The following is a 19,186-nucleotide window of genomic DNA, read 5'->3' as shown; positions in this document are numbered from 1 at the left end:
ACAGTGATATCACTTATCTACAAAGAGGAGTGTTCCAGTCACTCTAACATTTATGATAGAGAGTTTGCTACAAACTCCCTGTCCTCAGTAAATTGATCAGAAGTGATTCCCTCCTCCCTGGTTCCACACAATCAGTTATGAATTTTGAACCCTTTACATGTGAAAATACAGAGGGATTTCTTCTGAAGCAATTTTATGCATGACTCAGTAACTTTCAACACTTTCTCTTGTTTTTAGTTGTATGTTTCTTAAGGGGAAGACTATTAAAAACATTTTTATAACTCAGGAATAAATACTTTGTGGATTCACTGCTTTACCCTTCTTACACACATGGTGGTCCTGTGCTATAAAACTGGATGGGATGAAAGTCTCCATTAGCTACTCACGTAGTTTCTAATTTATGCAAGATAATAGATAGGATGGGAAAAAAACACCATCTCCTTCACCTTCCTGCTACATTTCTCCTTTCTTCAGTTTTCAGATGGCTAATATAAAATGTTTCTTAAATTTTAGGTGACTATCCTGGAATATCTTTAAAGAGAGATACCAATTTGCTGGTTATTCCTAAATCTATACATAAGATAATGCCAATAACAAGCCTTTTAATAGCTGGGGAATATTTGACCTTTCTAAAGTGGTATTTTTTAATATTTATTCTGGAGAATTAGGGGACAGAGTTTTCCCCGCGCGTATAAAATCATAACTTTTTGTGATGCTTCAGCAGAGCACTCATTTCGAGACCCGTTATTCATTAGCCCCCAGATTAAACAGAGACATTGCCGTAATAACTGTACATAGACTCATGAGCACACACACACACACAACACACGTAAGCATGACCATGCACGTCTTTAAAATGTTCGTGGGCTGGCTGCCTATGGCAGAGAAAAAGCGGGCAGCGCGCGGGGGGTTAAGCGGTTCTGCGGTCCAGTCGGTGCGCGCCGGCTCGCGAAGAGAGCGCACCAGTTTTGCGCCAGCGCGCTGGAGTTCACTCACCCCTGCTACACGGACCGCCGCAGCCGCTCGGAAAATGGGAAACCAGGAGCGGCGACCACTTCCAACTGTTCGTTTCCAGCGGGATGGGGCTGTAGAGACGCCGTTACTGTGAGCTGCCTGAATTTAAAGAAAAAAACAACAACAACCAGAACTGGAGAACTTTATCAGCCTGCAGAAATGGAGTATCTCACTTTGATTTTGTCAGCTGCGCTTTTTCTGTCCGTCCAGCGGAACAAGTTTACCAGGTACGGTTGGTGCAGTATTCTGTACGTGTGTGCGCGCCCGCAAAGTCTAAAACTACTTAAACAAAAAAAGATGCCTCGTGATTGAGGGTATAATACATTGTTTTGTACCTTATAACTAGACACGACACATAGTATCTTTTAGGCTCCTTTCTAGTATGTTTCAATGCTTGTTTAGTCCATGCCTGGTAACTCCTGCAATTAGTTTCCCAGTGTGCTACACATGTAAAGTGTATTTGACGCGTTATTAATGATAACCATTATTGGAGTACAGCGGTGTCCTTGTCCTTAACTCTGCCGCTTCACAGCTCTGGTGACCTGGGTTCGAATCCGGGCAGTGGCTCCTTCTGGGTGGAGTTTGCATGTTCACCCGTCGCACTAGAGACATGCTGGCTGGTTTATTTGGGCTCTCTGAACTGTCCCCGTGTGTGTGTGTGTGTGTTGATGTTGCCTGCCAAAGACTGGCGTCCAGTCCAGGGCAAATCCTTTCTCCTTGTCTCTATCTGCCGGGGATTCGGCTCGCTGAAACGCTCTATAGCATGAGGGAGCCGTGGCTATATAACATGATTGAGGTCAACTATCACTGCAGCGTTTCCTGTTTCAGCACTTGAAAACTGAAAATTAAAAAAAAAATACCAGCACTGCCACTGGAATGTCTGTAGTGCTCGGTTCAGCATTTTGTCCCCTCGGTTTAAGCCGAGTTACTTCAAATCTTTAAACGTGGTTTGGGGATTAGAGAAAGGCTCTAGCGCCAGTACACGGCACTATACAAATGGAAATAAAAAAAATAAGCTACATTACATTCAGGAACCCATCTGCTGTAAGAGAGTCCCCCCCAGAAAATCGTACAACCCATACCCTGATTAAAAAGTCTAATCAAGACTTACCAACCGATTAATATCCACGGGCCACAAGTATTATGAGCAAGTTCAACATTGGAACATACTGTATACCGTGCGGGAACCAGTGCTGTTGCAGTATACTCAGAAAAAGAAATATTTATATATATATATTCTTGTGTAGCTTTCTTTTTTCACACCTCGAATGCTCTCCAAAGTTGTCGGGAGTGGAATGCTGATACGGTGTTTATCTGTATTACCATTCTGGTCTACAGTATATACAGTAAGAAGAGTAGAATGCAAATTATATAGAAGACTGACGATTAAACAACAAACTTCTTCTGAGAGAAAAAAAACATTGACATTTTTGTTAGTGCTTTTTCTGTGGTCGGCAACGGAAGACACGATTTACGGAGACTTAAGAGTAAGTCATTTGCACGAACAAATTGGGCTTGTTTTCTACTTATCCATCTGAAAACCGTATAAACCACCTGAATTGATGAGATCGTTCATGAGATTTCGGAAATGTACAGTAACTGCAGTCTGCTGGTAGTCATTTGACGTTTGTGAAAATGATGACTTGCCGAAATGTGAGCACTCTCTTGTCTCTCTATATCACATATTCATATTGTATATATTGCCTGAAAATAACATCACACTTCAAATCCTAAAATAAATCTCTGAGTACAGTCAGAGCGACGTGATGTTACAACAGTTTTGTAAAGGATTAAGTTGTGAGGAGTTATGTAAGTGGAGAGCGCAGCTACAGAGCTTCGCTTAAATCTGGAAGATGGTCACAGTCTAAAGATTCACCAGTGTCCGTTAGAAAAAAAAACTTCAGTGTTTATTTTTAAAGGCATTGTTCGCAAGGGTGTTGCGAAGGAGAAACGAAGAGAGCTGTGTTAAAAATAGAAGTAAAACAAGGTTTGCGCCTGGTTTGTGCTTAAATCTTTCTTCAGAGACAATTTAACAGAATTTAAGAATATCATATCTAATATTATATTTTATATTTATGTCTAATATAATAATAACACTAGCAAACCTCTTAATAAATACACCATGGTTTAATAATTTGTAATATTTGTGTCAGATTGTTAACTATAGAAAAATGAACGATTTGACAAGGGAACGTGGGAATTATAATGTTTTGTAACGTCTCTGCAAACGTAAAAGATATTTTTAAGAGTAATATATCTGAAGCAGAACTATTTCATTGTAACGGGTAAATAGAAAGAAAACCCATCAATTCAGGGAACCTTAATCATTAAAACATGTATGATGAAACGATCTCTTCCCCGTGAGCTGGGTCTGCAGTGGTGCTGTCTGAGAAGAATAAAACCTCCCTGAGTCTTAAAAGCTGAAAATCAGACTTCTGAACCAAGAAAATTAGGGACGCTTGATGAAATATTTGAATACAAGAAAAAAACACCTTAAAATGTAATTGGAAAATGAAAAGAGCCATGGTCATGTTTTACCACACCTAATTTAAAACTGCGTTTATTGATCTACAGTACACGTTGTGGACTGTGTAGCTAACCTGAAAAGCACCTACTGTGGAAATGACTTGTTAAACTCTGTACATGCAGCAGTCCCTTCTCCAGCTGCTCCGAAGCAGGAAGTTTCGTTAGCTTTTCCCTCTTTACTTCAGCTCATGCGAGGGTGGTGCAGTGAGAGGAGTCCTTTCCCACTGACATTTCCTGTATCAAAATGGCCATCATCACCTCTTTTCCATGTCCCCATTTATTCCATCCGTCAATACACTTTCTAATGTTCGCACATTTTCTTTGCATTCAGTGTCGCAGGAAAGCCGGAGCCTATCCCAGCAAGCAACAAGCGCAAGGCTGGGTACACCCTGGACGGGACACCTGTCCATCACAGGGCACACACACAGACACAAACACACACTCACGCCTAGGAAGAAGAAGAAGAAATCAATCAAGTTGCCGGTACAGTACGTCTTTGGTCTGTGGGAGGAAACCACAGTATCCAGAGGAAACCCATGTGAACATGTGAAAAATACACAAGCTCCACACAGATAGCACCTCAGGTCCAGAATTTGAACCCAGACCTGAAATTCACCACCACATTGCCCTCCCTATTTCTTATTCGTTTCAGTGTTATCCAAAGACTTACATTTGTACCAGTTTATACAACCGGGCATATTACTGGTGCAGTCTTAATGATATACTGTACCTTGCTCTGGTGCATTGGCTCAAGGGCATAACAGCAGTGCCTCACTGGGAATTTGAACCCTTGACCTTCTAATTACCAGTCTAGTGCACTAACACACACGTCACACTGTTGCCACGTGTTGTGAACTCTCTAGACAAAGTAGTAGTTGAATAGTAGTTCCAGCATGCGTCAGCATGTGTAGGCTGCAAAGGAACAGGTAACGGGTTTATTCCTGCTGAACAGAAAAGAAAGGAAACGCAACGTTTCAGCTGTGGAGCCTTCTTCAGTGTGTCAATAATTCAATATGATAAGGACAGTAATGGAGGTAACTGGGCATTTTGATTTTCCTTTTGCCCTGCATGTAGATTTGCATTTATTCATATGCCAGATGTTTTCTGTCTGGCCAATATGCAAAGGGTGGAGATAGTTTGCACTGTATGTTGTGTCTCTTTTTGAAGATGCAGCAGGTCATTCTTCAACTTTTTCTGAAGCAGGAACAGGTTTATTTAGGTTGTTGATAGGTTAATCGTCAAGCATAGGCAGTCTCTCTGTTTCAGTGTTTCATTAAACTTAAAATACCCTGATATAAAATATCAGCAAAAGAAAATCAACTTGCCAGAAATCAAGAAAATGAATTTCCACTTTATGTCACCTTTCAGGCTTTTGTTTTCTCCAGGGGCTTCCTGAAGAATGACTGTACTTAAAACACACTCAAGAGGAAAACTAACTGGAAACTTCACTTCACTTAGTTTTCTATAAATGGCTCTGGGTTCTAATAATTGCACCACTTTTATTATAAAAGATAAGAAACATCTTAGCTTTATTGTACTGTATGTAGTTTAGTGACAGTTGTGATGTTGGGCTTAGTGAATGCCTCAAATCTTGATCCATTCTCAAAATAAATATAGTGTGTATATAAATATATAGAATAATATTCAGTTCAAACCTCAGAGAAGGGGTGAGATTGTATATTATGGTCTTAGTTCATGAACTGTTTAGATCTTTTCACTGAAATCCTCTTGCAGTTCATTTCTTCTTTAATATCTCGATGTTCATTTCCTGGCACACAACAGATTCAACTTCTTGGAAAGTTTCCAGGGTCAGAGAGATTAGTGCTAAAATTGATTTTTAAGAAGCTGCACATGACATGCTTCAACATGCAGTATATAGGCAGGGTTACAACAGGCACATGTACTTTATTGCAAAATGTTTTACATATATTAAAGGATTATAAAGAATGCTATGGATTGCTACTGTATATAGCAAAAATGTTTGGAGTTCTTCAAAAAACATCCATCATCTATGGTAATGAACCAAACTAAACAGATCCCTAGACCTGTGTTTCAAATGTGCAGAAATTTTGCATTTTCTACCCACATGATTAATAGAATGTTTTTCTGTTGAAATAAAGCTATAAAAAACATTTTAATTATATATACTGTAAAACTAAACCTTCTATTTGACAAATATGGAAGGATTCTTGCACTAGTACTAAATACGTATAGTTCAAAGTGGTTTCTGTAATAACTGTGCACAATATTTTCAGAATGTTAAAAATTAAATACAGTAGGTTTTGAGCAGACCATTTCTCTAGAGGCTTTACATTTCTATTTTCATCTTTAGAATAATAGGCAAACAGGCAAAAAAGAGCAAAAAGACTCTAGTGAAGTTATAGCTCTTGTTCTGCTTAGAACTGTAGTGTGTCAGCTGTTCGACATGATTAAAAAATGTATCCTACTCTCTGAATGTGTAATGTGTTATAACATCCAAGATGTGCTTTATTTTTCATGTAATATAAACATAGAATTGCATAGGTATGGTATGAAGATATAGTTTCATGTTTTTAATTAAAAATACACCATAAACCATGTGCCAAATAAATACTCAATAAATCATGCCATTACATTTTAAAACTTTTCAAATCCACATTAAACATTTATCTGCATCTATGAATATTTAATAAACATCCCATGGACTGCCAATAGCAGACTTTTATATGTTAATTAAAAGCTTTGAAACAGCATCATTAATATGTTTGCCAAGCCAAGCTTACATATCTTTTAATCAAGGTGTAGTGACCCTTACAAATGTAGGGATAAAGACAGGGTTATTATGTCAAAGGTGACAAGGAGGTTTGCTTTGCAGTTGCCTAATTTAGATTTTTCTAGTAAATAATCTGAGTAGAAGTAGCAATACAATATGACCTACTTAGTCTTAGATCAGGCTAATATGACAATATAGGACAACTACAGGGTCTTCGTATTGGCACTGTAGCTTTTCTATGTAGCTAATGAAATATTAAGAAGACCATAGACGGCATATATTTGATATGATCGTTGAAGTATTAAAATCACAATTTCTTTTGGCTGCTTGAGTGCCGATCTCATTTTGGATCCCTCTCCTTTTTGTATTTTTTCAGTGTTATTTGCAGGCTAATTTCAGTGAAAGTGTTCCTTTCAGTGGGACCTGATGCCAAGGGTTATTTAGGTATCCAAAAGCTACTTGCGTCAGACTTGTCATTATGTCATACATTGACACACTACAAAAAAGCGCCACTTTGTGTAAGGCTGAGGCAGTAAAACACAACTCAAACATCAAGTTCTATAAATATAAGATCGTGTTCTGTAACAATCGGAATGGCAGTGTAAGGAATTAAAGTTGTTTAGTGGGTTAAGTTATCCTATGCCAAGCTATTTCCAAAATTAGCAACTCATTTCCATGGCACTCAGGAGAATGTGTCTCTTAGGAAGCTTATACACAGATTTTTATGGGCATAGAGAAAGGCTTATTTAAATTGCTATTAGAAACTGTCACTGCTGTCCAACAACTGCTTCAGCAGGGAGCGAAATTGCCTATTTTGAAAATAAACATCACCCCATTCAGCTTTAAATGCATCTATGCTTTAATATAAGAGAAGGATTCCCAATGCATTTCCAGTAAAATTCCACTTGCATAATTTAGAAAAATATTTTTAAAAATAAGACTGTTTTTACTGTCTTCTTCCACTCATTGCTGTACTGTAATAATTCAATCATTCTTTATGTTTGGGGGGACAAACAGAAAACAAATTGACACACTCAAGAGAAATGAACAAGCTCAACATTCACACCTGTCATGTTGTTAGCTTCTGTCTCCTTCCCACTGACTTCTTGTGGAAAGCCATGCTAATTCTGAATTCACACCAGGGTACCATCCCGGTCTTGATCAGATCTAATGATTAGCTTCTCAGATGTGATGATGTCAGATTACAAAGTTGCAAATGCTGCTCCCTAGGTTGCCAGATCTTCCTGAATTGATCCTTGTATTACACCTCTTCTTTTTGATTCTTACAAGTAACATGATGTCCTTGAGGCATTGAATATAAGATGGTGGAACTAAAAAAATCCAGTTAATAAAATTAGACAATTAGACAAGACAATGAAGAGCAACCCAGTGCATGTAGCAGAGATGTTGCTGTGATGACTCATTTCACATGTCATATCTGAACCAACAACAACAACAACAACAACAACAACTACTACTACTACTACTACTACTACTACTACTACTAATAATAATATTTATAGAACACCTTTCATCCCAAAGGACCCCAAAGTGCCATTGAAATGACCCAGGCTTTACAGCATACTGTAGTAAACACTTAAGATTGTGCTCATGAGCAGAGCAAAATTATAAAATTGCACAGATTAGAAGAGATTCAGTATTGCAGTCCTGCTCCTAGGAAGGTCTTCTGCTAACGAAAATGGGTAGGTGTACAGTATGTAATTTATAATGTTGTCAATCTGACAGCAGATGGTGTGTTTTCACTACTAAACGTGTGCTGAAATCAATTCAGAAGCATCAATATCTTGGGACTATGACTCATGGAAACTGTCCTCTACCTTTCCCTCTCTCCTTTTTGTTTTCCAATAACAAAAGCACGGTGACTGTGTTTGAATTCCCTTGGGATGTGTCATGGTCCATTCAACATGCAGCTCAACCCACTGCTCAGAACTGTGTGAAATACCTGAAATTGCTTCTAAGGCTCTTCAGTTGATAAGGAGAAACTTTATTTTAAATATTGCAGAGAAGTACTTGCCTTTTGTTTTTCAAGAGCTGGATAAGAACTCATGCAGGCTTCTTTGTTAACTGTAACATCTTAAAAGTTGAAGTTAGTTTTTAATTTCCTTAATTTCAGGAGAAATGGAGCCCCATACTAGAATAGCATTGCCATCAGGTTGATCAGTATAATTGAAATGGTCGTAGTGTTAACTAAAGGCTGGAGTGTGACTCACTGTTATATATTGTTAGATATTGACATTTCCAATTCTATGAGATTCACAGAACATTGTAATGAAATATGCATCATGTGTGGATTTGTGTTACAAAGGTTGTTAAATGTTTAATTACAATTTTGGCTCCAAATCCATATGTGGAAACAAGTAGAAGCAATTTGATCATTCTGAGTTGGAATTGGAAATCAGCACTTTGATATAATTGCTTTTAAAGGTTGTACAGTATATATAATAAAATATTTCGTTATTATTGTGTAATTTAAAGAAATAAACAGTATGCGCAATAGTTCAGAATGTTTTATAGGTGTCAAGAGAATATACCTGTTTTCAGACCTCAGTTACGTGATTCCTTCAGGGCAGAGCTGAGAAAATTGTTTTGACTTACGTTTAACCACAGAAATGTATTTGAAAACAATTGGTTAGTTAAAATGGCATGCTTTGTCACAGGATTGCCCTTGGAGTATTCAGGGCTACCAGAATCTGAACTTAACTAAATGAAAGCATGCCTCTAATTTTAAATAAGCAGTACAAATGCTAAATGTTTTCCTTGGAAGCATGTGGGCACATTGGTTTGCCTGTTTTAAGTTTAATGAAACTTGCCAAATAACACTGATGGCTGCAGGCAGGCCTAGTTAATGGAATGCAGTTGCTTGCGCTGGATTTGTGTTTTCTTGTTTGTTTTTAACCAAGGGGCTATGTTAAAAAAAAGACTCAAGCACTGCACTGAGCGTGCAGCCTCCTTTCTCCTCCCTCAGACAAGCAAGCAGAAAGGCTGCAGAACCTTCACAGTAAAAGACCTCAGGACATGAGCTCAGCAGATCCCACAATCACGTGTTTGTTCCTGCTAGTTTGTAAAGACCGTGGGGCAATATAAGGTCTTCTGAAAGCTCTATGGTTGTTTTGATTCATTTTCAGAACTGTTTGGTATATGAGTCATTATCCATAGGGATGTGTATGTATTGCACAGTGCAAGGCACAGCGTGCCGATTACAAGTCAGTCATCGATGACTTGTAATCATAGTCTCCTAATGCATAGTCTCCTTTTCTGAGAGTTTCCATGAAAATTCCACTTATTCAGAGTTCTGCAGAGCCCAGTGCACTTGGGCAGATTATCTCGATTAATGTCTCCTTGAACCAGATATGGATTAAGCTGATCGAATGAATCATAATCAGGCTAGTTATGTGCAGTGAGCCACAGACGAAAAGCAGCCACCCGAAAGGAAAGCTTTTGTTTTTTTTACTCTTTTTCCTTTAGCTCTCGATTTGAACTGGTAAAGAACTGCTTAGACACGAATGGCCCCGGCCAACTCCCCTCGTAAAAAACAGAACAGAATCTTTTTCCTGTATTTTCCGTTTCAAGAGTAAATGAAAGTCAACTGGCAATAACCTCCAGTAAGCAGAGGGAGCAGGATGGTCACATGCCCTCTAGGCCAACATCATCATACTCCTCTGTCTCTGTGCACAGGGCCTCAGCAAGTCTCACAAGAGCATAGCCAGAACCTCGTGCTTTTTGTATTCTTCAGTACACCTTCCTCTACTCTACCATTGCCATTGCTTGACAACAATTACTTCAAACTCATATTTCCAACAGATTGATGAACAATTCCAATGGAACTGATCCTCTTTATGTACAGTACAATAGCACAGTAGTATTTTTTTCATTTATGTTTGAAATGAATTGCTTTAGATGTTTGACCTGTTGTGGTTCTGAACATTAGAGATATTTTGTGTCACAACAGTTGGTACAGTACTGTACATGTGGGAGGTGGCCAGCAGCAGGAGTACATGCTCTCCAAATACTGTCTTGGAGTTGTATACTTATGGACCATGATAACTACTAGTGAGTCTTGCACACCTTAGGTGCTTTTATTAGTCAAGTTTAATTTAAATCACTTATAATTTTATTCTAGATTCCCTCCCTTCACCCTGAAAAATGTTCTGACTTATACTCTGGGATCTTTATATCATCTTTTGTCCTCGTCTAATGTTGAACTAACCTTGCAGCCGATGCGTGAACATCTGCTTGCAGTGTCACTGGGGGAGGGGGGGAGGTTGCCCTCTTGTGGATAAACTAAATTGTGCTTTCGATTTCCTCTCTCTCTTAACCTCCAATTATTTTGCTTTTACAAATGCAGACATCTTTACTGGCAGTTCTGCATCTTTCATTTTGTGAATGCACTGAACCATATCAACTACCATGTGCCAGGACAAATGAGCGTTGAGTAACTTTAGGAGAGATGTCATTAACCACAGGGACAAGCACAGTTTAATCCCACACTAAAAGGTAGAAAAAAAAGCTGTGAGCAGATTTGTGGAGGAATGAAGGAAGGAACAGGAATGTTAGGAGGTATATATCTATGTATATTAACAAATACCGGTTAAACAGTATATTTTTCTTTAATGAAGGAGCAAATTAACCTTTTTCAGCTACAAATGCTATGAGCTATGAAAATACTTTGCATTTCTGAAAATAAGTGTTAGAGTTTAGAGTTTTAAGGTTTAATTTTATCTGCAGAATTTGTTGCAAATGCTCTCCTATCTGCTGATCCTCTATATACAGTACTTCTCCCTAGGTCACCTCTTTAACCTTTCATGTTTTGAAAGCCACCGATCTTACTAGATAGAGCGCAAGCAGGTTTTTTTTGTTAGTGTGGTGAATAGGTTTGAAAAAAGCTACAACATACATGTTCATCATACTGTACGTGTCTTGTACCTGGAAATTTAAAAGAAAGAATGTATCTTTATTGTGTCATATCACAGGCTTCATATCTTTGTTTCTTTAGGGCGATGATGAGTGATATTGGAGACTATGTAGGTACAGACATTGAAATATCCTGGTTACCTAATCTGGATGATTTAATGAAGGGGTATGCACGTAATTTTCGTCCTGGGATAGGAGGTGAGTATGAGATCTATTGCTCGTAATCATTGGATCACATTTCATCATCTTACATTTCCAGTCATTCTTAGCATAACTGCTGAAGTAAGGACTTTTTATAGAAATTATGACTGAAATGTTGCATTGCTTGTTTTCGTTTAAGATAATTAAATGTTCTGATCTGAATATTCGACAGCTGTTTTTTTCATTTTCTGTGCAAAACAGGGACTCATTGCAACAAGCAGTATTAATTCCTAAAATAAAAAAAGTTATTTCTCATCAAGTTAAGGCATGTGAAATACTGTACGTGTGCGGAATAGTGAAGCAAAGTTTCAACCATTAACAGATGTTTTTGCTCATTAATTGCACAATTACAGATACAATGTCTACTCTTGTGTCTACAAAATCACCTAATGGCCTAAAGGCCTTGACATTAGTGTAGTAATAACAGTTCAACTGTTTTAGTAGCAAACCTTGCTAAGAATGGCTGCCAAATGTAAATCATCCAATGGCCACAGCTGTAGATCACTCAATCTCACAGCTTAACTCAGGTCAGAGGAGCTGCAAATGTCTGACTGAATGGACCACAAATACAGTATATAGTATATTTCAGTGAAGATTGCAATACAGGTGGGCACACTATTATAGAATGTTTTTTCCACAATTCACCAGCTGTTGCCTGTCTTGGTGTCTAGCCCTCATAATCCTTTGAAAATCTGAAAATTTTAAAAATGATTTAGCCTTAAAATGATTCAGCCTTGATATTAAAGAAGTATGAAATATCGAAACAGTCAATGGAAAGAATTGTGAATCCATTCTACTGTGAGACCCAAAAACACTTTTTATGACATTAACCACGACCTAAACCAATAAAGGCCTCTATTGTAAAAAGCATAGAGTATTGACCACATCTATGTCTGTCTGACACAGAATGAAAGTGTGAACTACAAATAAGTTTTCTGAGTTTGTGGTTTTCTACTAGACGAGGTGGGGCTTTTTGTGGAGGGGTGATTTTATGTAGTTTGACAGATTTTTATGTAGTTTGACAGAATTCACTGAAGGTCAGGTTTGGTTGTCGACAGAGATAATCAGACTGAGGAAATAAGGTTTCTCATTTGTACTTTTTTTAAAGTAAATGTAAAAAAAACAGGTATCTGCTTAAGTTTTGCTTGGTCTTTCTGCTTTTATCTCTGATAAATGTATATTAATATAGATCTATCAATAAATTGTTAAATACGTTCTGGAGTGTATTCTTAAAACGATTTATAAATGTAAACGTACTGCTGGAGGCAAAATGTGCTTGCTACTCCAGAAAGAGGAGAGAATGATGTACTGGTGAATCCCTAAAAATACAATGTGTTTAAAAAAATATTAACTTAGAGTAGTAGACAACATTATGTAGCTGGTGACTGAGCACTTTCAATGGTAGGTACTAAATCTTAACATGTGAAAAGGGCTTTCTTTGTAGCTCTTATGAATTACGCTGGATTTAGCCACAAATTTGAAACAAAGAATTATTCTGCTTTAAAACCTTCTTAATATGTCAGCTCAAAGTCATGACACTTTCATCATATTTTCAGCAAGAATATTATATCCTTGGCAATGCTTCTTAGTAAATAAATTATGCCTTGACGGGACGCTCCTTATAAAGTGACTGATCAAGTCAGGGTTTTACAGGAACTGAAGAACATCCGTTCAGCCAAGTGTTAACCACAAAGCTTGTGTACAAACACGTTCCAATGCAGATTTCATGCTGAAAAGGGTAATATTGTTATCCCCCTCTCTTACAAATAGGCTATTTTGAAAAAAATATTTTAATGTATACCTACACTTTAATGCTAGAGTATCTTAAGAAAATCAAGAGAGTCTGCTGCAGCCTTTAGATGAAGAAATAAGAGTGTCTACTTTGAGCAGAAGTGCAGTATGACATTAACTTTGTTATTGCACAATGAGGCATGGGATAGTTTAGCCATGAATATAGGTTTAGGAGATGGCCATGAGAAAAAATGATGACATTAGAAATCACCACATATTTATGTAGCTTTGGGCACTTGTGTCTTTAACAGTCTGCATCTGCTGGTGTGTAATTGAACAGCAGTGATTTCCAAGGCTAACTGACCAAACAGTGAACCACCAGGAATCTGGAAATTAATGTCTGTGGTCCAAAAAAGGATGTTGTTCTGTATATCTTAGATCTCACATAAAAAAGGGTTTGTCTTTGTTGTTAACAAAACCTAAGTAATGTGAGTAAATATAATAAAAAACATAATGATTAGACTGCTGTTTAGATGGTCAAGAATCTGACAAGAACAGCTGTAAAATGTTGGCTTTGCTCATACTGCTCTCCCATATGGGGAAGAATGGCATTTTTTGCTTCGGTGCTTTGTTTTGTTTCTTTGTAAATTGTTTTTCAACAGGTCCTCCAGTGAACGTAGCCATGGCTATAGAAGTAGCCAGTATCGATCACATCTCAGAAGCAAACATGGTAATGTTTCTTTTTTAGAGTACTGTTGCTCTAGAGGGTGCTGAAGTTCCACAGGTAGCAGCGGATGAGATTAAACTAAGACATGGAACCAATGTCGGAAGTAGAAAAATAATGCACCTTTGTTGATCGTACATCTACAGTTCAGTAGTCATTACAGAAACCCTCTGCCAGCCCTACAGAGGCACAATGGCTATCCAAGAACAGGAAACAATTGCAATACAATTACTGTTATCGTCAAGTATAAGTATATTAATCAAGTATAAAGTTCCTTCTAGTATGATGGAAGAGTATGCAAAAACAGAGTTTCTATTTTTCTGACCTAATGACAGTGTCTATCTTTCTTTTGAAAGAGTACACAATGACAGTGTCTGTGTGCCTCTTGAAGGAGTACACGATGACAGTGTCTGTCTTTCTTTTGAAGGATTGCATGATGACAGTGTCTATGTTCCTCTTGAAGGAGTACACGATGACAGTGTTTCTGCGTCAGAGCTGGAGGGATGACCGTCTCTCATACAACCACACCAACAAGACGCTTGGCCTGGACAGCCGATTCGTCGACAAGTTGTGGCTCCCTGACACTTTCATCGTCAACGCCAAATCCGCCTGGTTTCACGACGTCACGGTGGAGAACAAGCTGATCCGCCTGCAGCCTGACGGAGTTATCCTGTACAGCATTCGGTATGGTTGGCAAACGTGGGGTTTTAATCAGTCGTCACCATTATTGGTAATTTCACCTGGATACTCAAATGAAACAAAATATTTAGATAAGGGCCAAATTCGTATTGCAATACTAACATTAACATTTTAAATGCCTCTTGATTTTCACATACTGTACATTCTAATTGTCTGTTCAAGGACAAGCACCTTTGGTGTTATTTAAAAATGCCTCTTTTTCAGAATTACCTCAACAGTGGCATGTGACATGGATCTTACCAAATATCCCATGGATGAACAGGAATGCATGCTGGAGCTGGAGAGCTGTGAGTTTCAATCTTTCATGACTGTCTGCTCCCTGTCTGAATCTCTGGACAATATGCCGAGCGCAAAACATCACCAGACAAAAAAATGAAACGCTCATTTCTACCTTGCTTCTTGTGAGAGTTGGCAATTTGAAGTAGAGCTGCTCTCTTTGTGATCTTATCTTCAAGCATGAAAACAAAATTAGAAACATAGGATTTGGATTGTAAATGTGTAGAACAGTACGGAAGTGTTATTGTTCTTTTCTGCATAGTGCTCCCTGTGCTCCAGAGTAAATTTAACCAAGCCAGTATCAAGTTCTATGGGTGTGAGATGTTCAGATCAAATTAATTCAAATTAAACATACATCTTTTTAATATTTCTAATAAAGGACTGCTTTCATAAACCTTTTTCTTATTCCAGATGGTTACTCTTCTGAGGACATTGTGTATCACTGGTGCGAGAGTCAAGCTCATATACATGGGCTGGATAAACTGGAACTGTCCCAGTTCACCATTACCGACTACAGATTTGACACAGAGATGATGAACTTTAAATCAGGTACAGTATGAACAGGAGACTGCTTGTGGAATGACAGGGGAATGGAGTCCTTCTCTACTCCTTTAAGGCAAGGGAATAATTACTCATCGTTAATGTTGGAGCTTGGTAAGAGAAGGCTTGAATCCTAATGTCTTTTTTTCAAAGTTATAACATGGCAATCAAGCCATGATACCCAATGGTGCCATGCCAGCATGGTAGACTATGGATGTCATGCAGGGAGGCCAATTCACATGTTGGAAAATCTCACGTGTTCCAGCTAAGAGTCAATGACACTCAATGCACTGCACCTGATAAAACACGAGTGTCTCATAAGTGTTACACACATGCCTTTCACTCGGTCTCTTGTCAATGCCTCAGCTGGTCGCTTTCCCCGGCTGAGTCTATGTTTCCAGTTACGGCGGAATCGGGGAGTGTACATCATCCAGTCCTATGTGCCTTCCATACTGTTGGTTGCCATGTCCTGGGTTTCCTTCTGGATCAGCCAATCAGCAGTGCCTGCAAGGGTGTCATTAGGTGGGTGAGAGTGGAGTTTTGCAATGATTTCAATTCATGATTTTTGAATTCATGACTTTTCCATAATTATATATGAGCAAACTTTTGAAAGTATACCGATGACAAATTAAAGTAGAACATGAACAATGAAGAGGATCCTCCACAAATCAATTTCATATGCAAATGTAATATTTATATTTATAACTTAATATTAGAGACTCTGGGAGATTATTTGTACACATACTGTATACTGCAGGACTTACTGTAAAGAAGAATGAAGGAAAAGGATGGAGAATTATGAAACACAATAAAAGAAGTGTGTGGACTGGTTGAAAATGGTATTGTGCAGTTTCTAAAAGATATTTTTACAGAACATATAAAGAGATTCCTACAAAGGTTTGTTACAAAAAACACCAAAATTAAAATTTCTCAGCTTTACTGCTGAAATATTGTACATATGTTGTAAAATACTGTTAGAAAACAGAAAAAATATTTGTATTTAAGAAGTAGTAATTTCCATAACTGGGACCTAAAGCCGTGTCCTCTATTGTAAAATAGTTTCATATTCACCATTCTACTGCTTGTGTTTTCTGCAGGGATCACGACAGTCCTCACCATGACCACTCTGATGGTCAGCGCACGCTCCTCTCTCCCCAGAGCCTCTGCCATCAAAGCCCTGGACGTCTACTTCTGGATCTGCTACGTCTTCGTGTTCGCGGCCCTGGTGGAGTATGCCTTCGCCCACTACAACGCCGACTACATGAGGAAGCAGAGGGACAAAATCAGAGCCAACAAAATGGCAACAGAGGTGAGGACGGGCCGAGTCTGGGACAACACTGAGATGAAGGGGCAGTCCAGGGCAGTGGTTAGGGCGAATTATTTTACTAGAATCGCTCCAGTTCACCCAACTTTATACAGTATGTGGGCTCCTGCTGTGGTGGGGGTATCTCTGATATGAGCCCCCAGGGAGAAATCATGAACCCTCGGTTCCCTTTACAAAAAGTGTTGTGCCACGGAATGACAAAACAGCCAATGGACTTGCTTGTTCTATCTGAGAAATATTGATAACCAATGTTAGTGTTTGGAAATCGCAAGTCTTCTGGTGTAAACGTTCGCTTTGAGGAGATTCATTCACGGATGACACCAGAAGAATAGCAGAAGAATAATCACTAGAGTGATTTTGAAGAAAAGTATTGCAGTCTGTTGTCTGTGCAATTTCCTGTTCGGAATTGTCAGCTTCTATGACAGGACTGCAGATACAGGAAAAAAAAAAATCCATACAGCCTCCTGCTGTCTCTACATTAGATTATACCAGAGAAAAATAGCATCTCTGAACCACAGAGAATCCTCTGAGGTCATACTTAATTTGTAAAAATAACCGTTTCCATTAATTCTTCTCCGTGTAATGTATAGATTTTTATTTCTAGTTGCAAGGTTAGAAAATTACCTTAAATGTTGTAGTAATCAATCATCTGTGGCATGTTCTTGTGAAAATGAGAATATTTACTGTATTTACTGAAACACACAAAACTATATATGCTGGCTACATATATACTGTATATGCGCCCACTCTGCGGTCTGTGTGGGTCCTAGCGCCCTGGTATAGTGGCGGGGACACTATACTGTAGTGTGCGCTGTCTTTCGGATGAGACGTTAAGCCAAGGTCCTGTCTCAGTGGTTATTAAAGATCCCTTGGCATTTCTTGATAAGAGTATGGAGTTATCCCTGTGTCTGGGCCAAATTTTCTCTCTCTGCCTTTACCGTGACCTCTAAATTGTCCCCCTGTATGATCGGCTTGCACTGGCCCTGGGATGGACTGGCGTCCAGTAAATACTTGCGCTCGTTGCTTGCCGGGTAGGCTTCGGCATCCCGCGACACCGTATGGTATAAAGCGGTTTGGCAAATGACATGACATATCTGTGTATACAGATATGACAGGAAACATATTGCTCTGAAAGGAAAGATGGAGAAAAGGGAAATGCACAGATTTATTTGTAGTAAAAAAAGAAAGTTTAATTCAGTAATAAATAGTGACTAGCAATAATTTTGTAGGCGCCTTGTCTTTTCAGTCTGACTCGTATGATGGTGGTGATGAATACAGGAGGATACAGGATATTCTGAACCTTATGATTTAACAAGTACAAGTCTGAGGGTGTAAAATGGCCTTTCTTCTTCCCCTTCCCAGTCCATTGTGAAGAAAGGCAAGCAAGCCATGGTCCTCTTCTCCCTGTCGGTAACGGGGATGAACCAGGGCTTGCTCGTTTCCAACCGGCAGAAGCGTGCGCAGAGGGCTCCTGGCGTTCCCTGCGGCGCGGACGAGGCAGAGAACGGCAAGACGAAGGGTAAGAAGCAGGAGGGGAGCGAGGAGAAAAAGAGCAGCCTGAAGTCGGTGTTCAAACCCATCGATGCGGACACCATCGATATCTACGCCAGGGCGGTCTTCCCAGCAGCCTTTGCGGCGGTCAATGTCATCTACTGGGTGGCTTACACCATGTGAGCAGGAGCGCCACATGGACTACGTGCATGGCGTACCTTGACAATGGCGGCCAGTAGCTCTTGAACGCTGTGATTCACAAGGGATTTGTCCCCTCAAGTTCCAAAGACGAGTTCAAGATAAGATAGGAACCCCAGCACTACAAATTATGGATTATTCCTTGTGGAACAGAAATCCCCCCCACCCCACACACACACAGGTCAGTCCTGTGTCATCCTGTGCCACAAGGGGAACTGGAAGGAAAGAGTTCTTGGACAGTAGCCACGTCTGCCATATTGCACTCTACAGTACATTCTGGTCAGCTCTGTGTCTGTTGTTCAATACTTCAGTTCACATCCTCAAGGCCTTCATTCGGTTGCTTTTGTATCTCTGTCCGCGCTTGTTTACCCTGAGCAAATTAAATAACCCCTCAACAGGGAGACAGGAGGAGACGGCCACCCTTCTATTTGCATAGGCAAAAAGTAGTACTGGTACAATCGAAACAGCAACTGCAAGATCAAGAGAACAGCGCAAAGCCAGTCATACTGTATAACACATGATATGTCATCCTGCATGCTAATACTCTGTCTTTAACTTTTACCTCCAATGCACTCACACTGTCTTTTGGTCTCGTTTTTATTACACTAAGTTTATTACATGGGATATCTTACCACATCCTGTCAATCTCTCTGTTTGCAGAACATTAAAAGCAATTCTTTGATCACCTATATCTGTCCCCTTTGTCACATCATTTCTGCATTGACTTAAAGGTTGATCTTTTCTTTGAGGATGCCTTTGCTACAGTATACTAAAACAA

At 39.1% G+C, this 19,186-nt stretch overlaps 1 protein-coding gene across 1 annotated transcript; it reads left to right on the top strand.

Annotated features, from left to right (window-relative positions):
• The first annotated feature begins 820 nt into the window (after positions 1–820).
• gabrd (gamma-aminobutyric acid type A receptor subunit delta) lies at positions 821–19,097 on the top strand. The gene is made up of 9 exons (XM_088616852.1): positions 821–1,241; positions 11,307–11,422; positions 13,819–13,886; positions 14,344–14,564; positions 14,784–14,866; positions 15,267–15,404; positions 15,762–15,917; positions 16,493–16,704; positions 18,082–19,097. The coding sequence occupies exons 1-9, from the start codon at positions 1,174–1,176 to the stop codon at positions 18,391–18,393; spliced, it is 1,374 nt and encodes a 457-aa protein (XP_088472978.1). The 5' UTR covers positions 821–1,173; the 3' UTR covers positions 18,394–19,097.
• Positions 19,098–19,186: the final 89 nt, after the last annotated feature.

The sequence above is a fragment of the Lepisosteus platostomus genome, chromosome 23 (genome assembly GCF_059453375.1).
Source record: "Lepisosteus platostomus isolate fLepPlt1 chromosome 23, fLepPlt1.hap1, whole genome shotgun sequence".
In the NCBI taxonomy this organism is placed as follows: Eukaryota; Metazoa; Chordata; class Actinopteri; order Semionotiformes; family Lepisosteidae; genus Lepisosteus; species Lepisosteus platostomus.
Note: the sequence above shows the minus strand (reverse complement) of the source record. Positions and strands in the feature narration are given on the sequence as shown.